At 48.1% G+C, this 8,428-nt stretch overlaps 1 protein-coding gene and 1 pseudogene across 1 annotated transcript; both read right to left on the reverse strand.

The window, feature by feature from the left end:
• Window positions 1–547: 547 nt before the first annotated feature.
• Window positions 548–1,743, reverse strand: LOC136523705 (zinc finger BED domain-containing protein RICESLEEPER 2-like; annotated as a pseudogene).
• Window positions 1,744–6,075: 4,332 nt separating this feature from the next.
• LOC136524842 (26.2 kDa heat shock protein, mitochondrial-like) lies at window positions 6,076–7,149 on the reverse strand. The gene is made up of 2 exons (XM_066518080.1): window positions 6,820–7,149; window positions 6,076–6,715 (listed from the first exon to the last, which is right to left on the reverse strand). The coding sequence occupies exons 1-2, from the start codon at window positions 7,061–7,063 to the stop codon at window positions 6,330–6,332; spliced, it is 630 nt and encodes a 209-aa protein (XP_066374177.1). The 5' UTR covers window positions 7,064–7,149; the 3' UTR covers window positions 6,076–6,329.
• Between the last annotated feature and the right edge of the window lie 1,279 nt (window positions 7,150–8,428).

Raw genomic sequence — 8,428 nt, forward strand, 5'->3', positions numbered from 1 at the left:
GGTGGGCACGGCCATTTTCACCGGGCCGTGCCGGCCCATGGCCCATGCACACTTCACAGTTCACACAATCACACAGGCACACAGTGACACAGCACACAGATGACAGATCATATGATGATGAACTTATATTCAGAATGAGCTGTTTTGTGCAATGCTGCCTCATTAAAAACCTTTAGGTAAAACTCACCTTTGTGAGAAACCCTAGAAAGGAAAAAAGAGTGCAGCCAGCTCTAAATGTCAAGGTCTTATAGTTCTATCCTATTAGGATAGCCAACATCAGTGGCAAAGTTATTGTGACTTAGTGAGTTCACAGATCACAGCAACAGGAAGCCAGGAACAGCAAAAGTTCTATCCTATTACAACATCAGGTCATCAGTGGCAACTAGCAAAGTTCTTCATTGATCATAGTGACTCACTACAGCACACCAAAAGTTCCTGCAAGCAAAGCAATGTTAGTACCAGCAGTACTTGAATGTAAAGAAAAGATGCAAAATGGAACTTGAATAGTTGAATGTTGAGTGACTACCTCTCATCTTCTCTTCTTCTTCTATCCACCAGCAGCACCAGCACCAGCACCAGCAGTACCGCCGCTGCCGCTGACACTGCCGGAGCCGCTGCCTTCGCCTTGTTCATCGAGGAAGAGGTTCTTGAATGCCTCCTCAAGGTCTAGGTCCTCAGGTGTATGCTGTTCTCTTCTTGCACCTTGCTCCCAGTCCTTGATGCAGGTGAGCATCTCAACATGCTCAGGCAACAAGCGCCGTCGCCGATCTTCGAGTATCCTGGATGTATAGCTGAAACAGGACTCGGAAGAGACAGTAGACACAGGGACAGACATAATATCTCTAGCCATAATAGACATGATTGGATAAGTTAGCTTGTGGTCACGCCACCAGAGGAGTATGTCAAAGGATTCCTCATAACATGTGACAGGGTCACTGTCCAAGTATGCTTTGAGCTCACTAACAACAGATGGAGTATGAGCTGAGGAGGAAGAAGAGACAGGGGAATCACCAGGACCTCCAAAGATCCTTCCCCATGCCTGTTTTGTCTTACCAGTATGAGCTAAGGGATTGAAACCCTCTGAGACCTCACTGCACCAAATTTCTATTCATAATTGCCAAACAATTTATACAATTCATCTTTTACATCAGCATAGTATGAACTATAAATGCATCCAGTTGCGTTAGCAAGCAATTCAAGCACATTAAAGAACCCTTTCATCTTAGCTCTAGGATCAAGAATGAATGCATATGAATAAATGAGTGGAATTTTCTCCCAATATTTAAGGAATTTAAGCTTCATAGGAGTAGCAATCATTCTAAAATTAGCATCTCTTTCAGCATTTTGCAAATGTTCAACCATGTCAAGCATATGGTGCAAAACAAGTGGAGTTGTGGGATAATAAACCCCAGACAGCACAACAGTAGAGTTATAGAAGAGTTCCAGGAATATCATTATTTGTTCAGCAACATGCCAATGCTGTGCAGTCAATAAAGTAGAACCATAATTAGAGGTAATAAACACATCAAAGACTTCTTTGTATGGCAGCAAATGTTTGAGCATCAAAAAAGTAGAATTCCATCTAACATCCATGTCCAAGCCAAACTTCCTAGGTCTAAGACCCTGAGCCTTGCAATAGTTTTTAAACAATGCAATTCTTTGATTAGAGGAATTTAAAAAACTTATTGCAGTTCTGAAATCTTCAGTATAAGGTTTCAACCTCTTCATGCCAGATTTAACAATAAGATTGATGATATGGCATGCACAACGCTGATGCACAAGCAAGTACTGCACCTTGTTAGGATCAGTGGGGGTAGGTGCAGGATAAGAACCCAAATAACCAAAGAACATAGGCTGCAAAATCTCATATGCCCTAGAATTAGCAGAAGCATTGTCTAGAGACACAGAAAATACCTTGTCTATCAAACCAAACTCCTCAACCACACTAGCAATCCTATCAGCAATGTTATCACCAGAATGTGAAACATCAATCAGCCTTAAACCAATTACTTTTTTCTGTAACTCCCAATCAGCACTAACATAATGAGCAACCACAGATATATAATCCTCTTTAGCATTACCAGACCAAATATCAGATGTCAAAGAAACAGAAGATGTAGTAGGCAACACAGATTTCATAAGCATATCACGTTGTTCATCAAACAGTTTAGACATATCTCTAGTGGTGGTCTGCCTAGAAACCTTTTGGAACAGAGGATTATGAGCACGCTTAATGTAATCCTCCCAAGCATCAGTCTCACCTATCCCTAAAGGAAGGTCTAGCCTAGCAATCAAACGGCACAACTCAGTGCGAGCAATCAAAGGATCATACACCCAATTGTTCAAACCATCAGGATTCAGAGCAAGCTTAGACTGGACAAGACTAGCCTGATCACGTTTTTTCATACAAGAATTCATGTGCCGTCTCAAATGGCCAGTGCCAGCGGCCGATCTAGCAGTGTATCGCGCATGACAATGTTTACAGATGGCACGTACTCGAATTCCCTTCTCCTTAATCTCATGGAAGTAATCCCAAACAGCAGAAACTTTCTTACCAGAGGAGGTACCATGAGTGTCAGTGGATACCTCAACTCCACCATCGTCGTCGTCGCCATCGACATCGATGGGCTGGTTGCCGTCACCGAGGTCGATGCCGAACAGATCGGCTGCATCATCACGTATGTCGTCGTTGTCCTCGACTTCCAGCAGGTCATCCGCGTACGGCGCCTGGTCCTCGCCATCACCGAGGGGATGCTGATTCTCCCCCCGCATTGCGAGGCCAGAACCGCCCGCGGACGAGCCGGACAGCCGTGCCCGACCTCGACCTCCAGCAGCACCAGCACCGCCCCTCAACGGGCGCTTGGGTGGCCTGGCCATGTCTACTCCAGAGGAGGAAGACGCGGCGTCAAGCGCCAACCTGCACGCAAGAAGAAGTTAGAAGAAGAAGTGAAGAACTGAAGAAGAAGAAGTGAGAAGAAGACGAAGAAGAAGTGAGAAGAAGAAGAACAGATGACAGATCTAGGGTTAGGGTTAGGGAAGAAGTCCAACCTGTGTACCCAGAGCCCGGTGCCGGTGATGAAGAGGCCAGCCAAGCAGCGGATGAGACAGACAGACACGGATTAGAATCGACGGCGAGAAGAAGAAGAAGTGAAGAACTAAAGAAGAAGAAGTGAGAAGAAGACGAAGAAGTGAGAAGAAGAAGAACAGATGACAGATCTAGGGTTAGGGTTAGGGAAGAAGTCCAACGGTCCAACCTGTGTACCCGGAGCCCGGTGCCAGTGATGAAGAGGCCAGCCAAGCAGCGGATGAGACAGACAGACACGGATTAGAATCGACGGCGAGGTGGTGGAGGATGAGGGACTGCCATGAACACTCACATGGTTCACCGAGAGGGGAGTGAGGGACTGAGAGTAGAGGAAAAGGAGGGAGGAGGAGACGGCGGGGAAGCAGGGACCAGGGAGGAGCGCCGGCGCGGTCACCGCTCACCGGTGACGGGGAGGACGGACGAACGTCGGCGTCGGCGGCGGTGGATCTGGATCTGGATCGAGAATGGGAGAGCGGAGCGACTGAGCGAGAGGTCCGAGAGCGAGAGACTGAGAGAGCCGCGGTGGGGGAGAGGAAGAGCCGAAGAGGATTAGGTTAGGGTTTGGGAGGGGGATGCGCCGCGGCCGGCCGGACGCGGACGGCTTATATACGACGAGGGGAGAGGCCTAAGAGGGGTGCGTGGGGTGGGCCGGCGGCCTGCCTTCGTGGGCCGTTTCTCCGACTGGGCCGCCACCGGGCCGCATCATGCACCGGGCCGTGCCCGTGCCGTGCCACGGGCCAGGCCGGCGGCCCAGGCACGGCCCGGTGTCTCGGGCCGGGCCGGCACGGGCACGGCGGCCACCGGGCCGGGCCGGGCTCGGGCCGGGCCAAAACAACGGGCCACGGGCCGGGCCGGCGGGCCGCGGGCTGCATGGCCAAATATAGTATGAATACGATGGAGCCAAATAAAAAATCCCAGCAGCCTTCTCTCTCTTATCCTTTCCTAGAAACAAGGCTCCGAGCGGCGCTGGTGAGGCCAAGGGACGGCGGAAGCGGTGCAGCGGGGTGCTGGCGGGAGCGGTGCAGCGGCCCAAGCGGGGCACTAGCGGCGCAGTGAAGCGTTCGAGCGGGAGCGGCGCAGGGCAGCCCCGGTGCCGGCGAGGCCTGGAGCGGCATGAGCGAGCCGAACATCGGCGAGGTCTGGAGCGGCGCAGCGGGACGGCACCGCAGGAGTGCGGCCAGGGCAAACACTCGTCCGCGCTCCATGCGAGCGCGCTCTCTCTCTCTCTCTCGCGCGAGCGCCTCGGTCTTCCGCGAAAACTTTGGCCAAGAGTGGATGTAAAAATTCCTGCGTTTGATGAGCGAAGGAAACCTTCCCAGAGGAACGGGAAGTTCCATTCCTTCATTCCAAACGGTAGGTGACGTTAGCAAAATACAGGTTTGACAATCATTTGAAATTCCTTTGAAAATACTTCGTTCCAAACAGGCCCTCCATAGGAAAGGATATGCTCTTCCAAACACATGAACAGTACATAGAATAGAGGAATCTTGATTTCTGTACTTTTCCTTTGAAAATCCTACAATCCTAACAGGGCGTAGGCTCCGTTCGTTTCACTGAAAAAACAAGCCGAAACACTGTTCCGGCTAATTTGTTGTGAGAGAAAAACACTGTTCCGACAAAAAAAAAACAAGCTGAAAAGTACGGATTATAAGACAAGCGAATAGGGCCATAAGGTTTTCGACATGATTTCTACAAAGTCGGGAGGTTGGCAAGTCACTGAAACATGGGTCAAGAACTCAACGAAGGGGCAACTTTTTCTTTGGCATCTTGATGAGAGGAACGGAATCTTGCACGCAACGTTGCCGAATATTCATAACGAACTTAATATTATAGCCGGCCAGAGCCATAATTAGTTCACATTTTAGACCGGTTTCTTAAAAATCAGTAATTTCACATAATCTAATTTAATTTAACTTCATGAAAAAAATCCACGTTCCAAACAGAGAACAGGACTTACACATCTTTTGTACAATTAATTCCACGTTCCATGATGCAGAGATGTACGTATATATACAGTACAGAAAGCAATAGACGTAGACATATCATAAATCACACGTACGGGGTATATTTTTTTTTTTGCATGAACCTGCATTGCAGAGTGTGCATGCCGTACACAGATAAATCACAGCAACTTAGGCTGGATAGGGTGTGCTTACAAGAGGAAGTGTTTCCGAGCAAAAGAAGCCAAGAACGGCGCTCGGTGAGGATTAGGAAAGAGGAACACGGGAAGCACAGGAATTGCGGCCGCTTCATCAGATAAGACCAACGATAAACGAAACTTCATAAAGCATGCCAAAAAGCAACAACCGAAGACAAGAGCACAAGAACAGACACCAGAAATATATCCCGATCATCAATAACCACTAACTATTTCACTACTACTCAAATTCTGAAACAGTGAAACGAGATTATCAGTCATCACCGATCAAGAAACTGCGGGATTGCTTTTGACAAAATGACGTCTCACAGAGATGATCAGTTTCGGATCTTGCCCACAATAAACACTACTTCATGAGGCCTTCCCAACGCTACTTTTTAGCTTATAGCTTCAAATGTCATGTACAGATAAAAAAAAGTATGTGCTCTATATTTGTCTGCAGTAACTATATATGCTTGGAGAGAGATAAAACGGTCCATGCTAAAAAAAGAAGAGGGGGGAGAAAATAAAGATAAGGCATGATGAAAACAAAAAGTTTCTGTGTAAACCACAGGTAGTGTTAGTTTGTATTGTGTGAATAGTAGTCTTAACATTTTCTAATATATGTGGATCATTTTATTTGTAGTAGAACCTTTAGGAGTGTTAACCTTCGTTGGTGGTGCCCCGAAGAGAAAGGATTGTAAATGCAACAATACACAAGAACACAATAACAGAAAGCTCGTATAGATGTCGATCATTAACTGCAGATTCCATTACCATTTGAAGTTCATCACGAGATCATCAGTGATCATCGCCATCGAGGAAACAAAACTTTGCAAGACGAACAGAAAAAGTAAAAACATGGCTGCCTTACATCAGGCACGAGACAACACCACCACCAAAAGGTCCTCTCGTTCGCAGCATCTGCTGCTCTGCATCAGAAACGACTGCTCCAGTAAAACTACTACTCCTACGACGATCATGATCTGGTCAGTAACGATTGCTCCAGTAGAACTACTACTACGATTACGACTAGCTCACTGCAACTACGATATGGACTGCAACCAGGAGACCCCGGGACCCATTCGATTCCCGATCCCCGATCCCCTACTCGATCTTGATCTCGAACACGTCCTTGCGCTCCTCGTCCTTGATCTTGGGCACGGTCAGGCTGACCATGCCGTTGTTCATCTCCGCCTTGATCTGGTCCATCTTGAAAGCCTGGGAGGAGAGCACGATGCGGTAGCTGTACCGTGCCGGAGCCGGACCCTTGTCGTCGTCGCCCTCCCCCTTGATCAACAGGACGTCCTTCTCCACCCGCATCTTCACGTGCTCCTTCCCCAGCCCCGGCATCGCCACCTTCAGCTGCACCGCATCGCCGTCCTCCTTGGAGACCCACCACCCGCGCGAGGAGAAGCCGGTCCTGGACGCCGCGCCGCCGTCCTCCGTCAGCGGCAGCAGCAGGCGCATCTTCGTCGCCTCGTCCAGCACGTCTGCAGAAAACCACCAGATCATCAGTACTATCTCCCTCTTTCGCTTCACCAGCCTAGTTCGAGGAAATAAGGCGGGGAAGGGAACGGCCAACGCGAGGCGGCACCTCCAGAGAAGAGCTTGGCGATGGAGAGGTCGCGCTCACGTCGGCGGGCGGCGGCGACGGCGTCCTCGTCGCTGGAGTCCTCGTCGCTGGAGTCCTCGCTGGAGTCGGCGGAGAAGAGCTTGGAGATGGAGAGGCGGCGGGCGGAGGCGGCGGTCTTGCCGGAGGCGGACGGTGAGGCGAGGAGCTCCTTGAGGAGGGCGGCCAGCGGGACCCCCTTGGAAGCGACGGCGGAAGCGGAAGCCATGGATGGATCCTTCCCTCTCTCTCCTGTGTTCGTGACTGGGGTTTTGGTTTTGGCTTCTAGCGGTGCGCTGCGAGAAATGCCTTGACAGCGACGGAAGTGTGTGGGGGGTTTAAATGCTGGGGTTTGCTTGGGGGAGGGGATGGCCGAGGCTGGGAAGGTTCCAGAAGGCGCATCGGGGGCCATCGACGGTTCCAGTTCGCCCGGTCTGCTTTGCGATTCGTTCTTCTTCTTCTTTTTTTCTTTTTTTCTTTTTTTTACCGGGACGACGTACTAGCTGTTCCGATGATTTGGCGTTCTGGTTCAGCCGAATGGAGGGAACCAATGGAGTCGCTGAACCATGGGGCTGGGACTGACGGTTCCAGTTTATGACACTTTTTTTGGGATTAATCAATATATACTGTGTGGTTGATATGTCGATGGTTTGATATGCCATTTTGATGTTTGATACAACAAAACAACGAAAAAGTACTTTTCAGCCTGGCTTTTGAGCGAAACGAATAGAACCATTGATAGGATGGAACCTGGTGCAAAAGTGGCGAAACTGGATTTTAAATTCAAATTTTGACTAGATGAAATATGTCCACCAGAGATCTTTTGTCTCTATATACCCAAGAGAGTCTTTAGGATAATAAATTTTTAGAACTTGTTCACGGAAATCAATCAATTTACATCAAGGTAACCGATTACTAAAAATATCTAGGAGGTCCATCAGCACAACAGTATTACAACAAAAATGTATAGGGCCTAGCATGGAGTTTTTAGGCAGCCTATGCAAACCAAATTACAACTCTAAAAAGGCACCAAAATCTGTCACTGCCTTGTGGTTACATGGAACATGGTCTATCATCATGTTGGGGATGGCATCACAATTCCCAACCGTTGCTAGGAGACTCATCAGTAATTTCGCACGAGTTATTCCGTGTTCTGCCTGTTTTTAGCAAAGTTATAACCACAGAAAGATGCAAAATATGAATTAATTAGTTGTACAGCTATAAAAAGGCCATGAAACAATGCAAGCTGATACAAAGTTTGTTTATTACCATTTTCAGCTCTCATCTAATAAAGTCTGAATATTCATGTGAGTTCAATTTGTTTCATGTGTGTGCAGTAGTCTGAACGTAGTAGAGGTGCAGCCTTTTATTTCCTTGGCCTCTTGAGGATGTCTTAGAACATGATTGATGATTACTGAATGTTTTTTTCTACACTACTGCTGCTGCTATCTAGCTTTATTTCATCATCTCCATCAGGATTTCTTTTCTCTGATTAGCCCAATGATCAAGCCATAGAGATATGTATGTAGGCGAATTCCTTGACTAACTAATTTGAGTGCACGTGAGTTTTATAACATGATGTTTACTGAAATTT

Source organism: Miscanthus floridulus, chromosome 18, assembly GCF_019320115.1.
Source record: "Miscanthus floridulus cultivar M001 chromosome 18, ASM1932011v1, whole genome shotgun sequence".
Lineage (NCBI taxonomy): Eukaryota > Viridiplantae > Streptophyta > Magnoliopsida > Poales > Poaceae > Miscanthus > Miscanthus floridulus.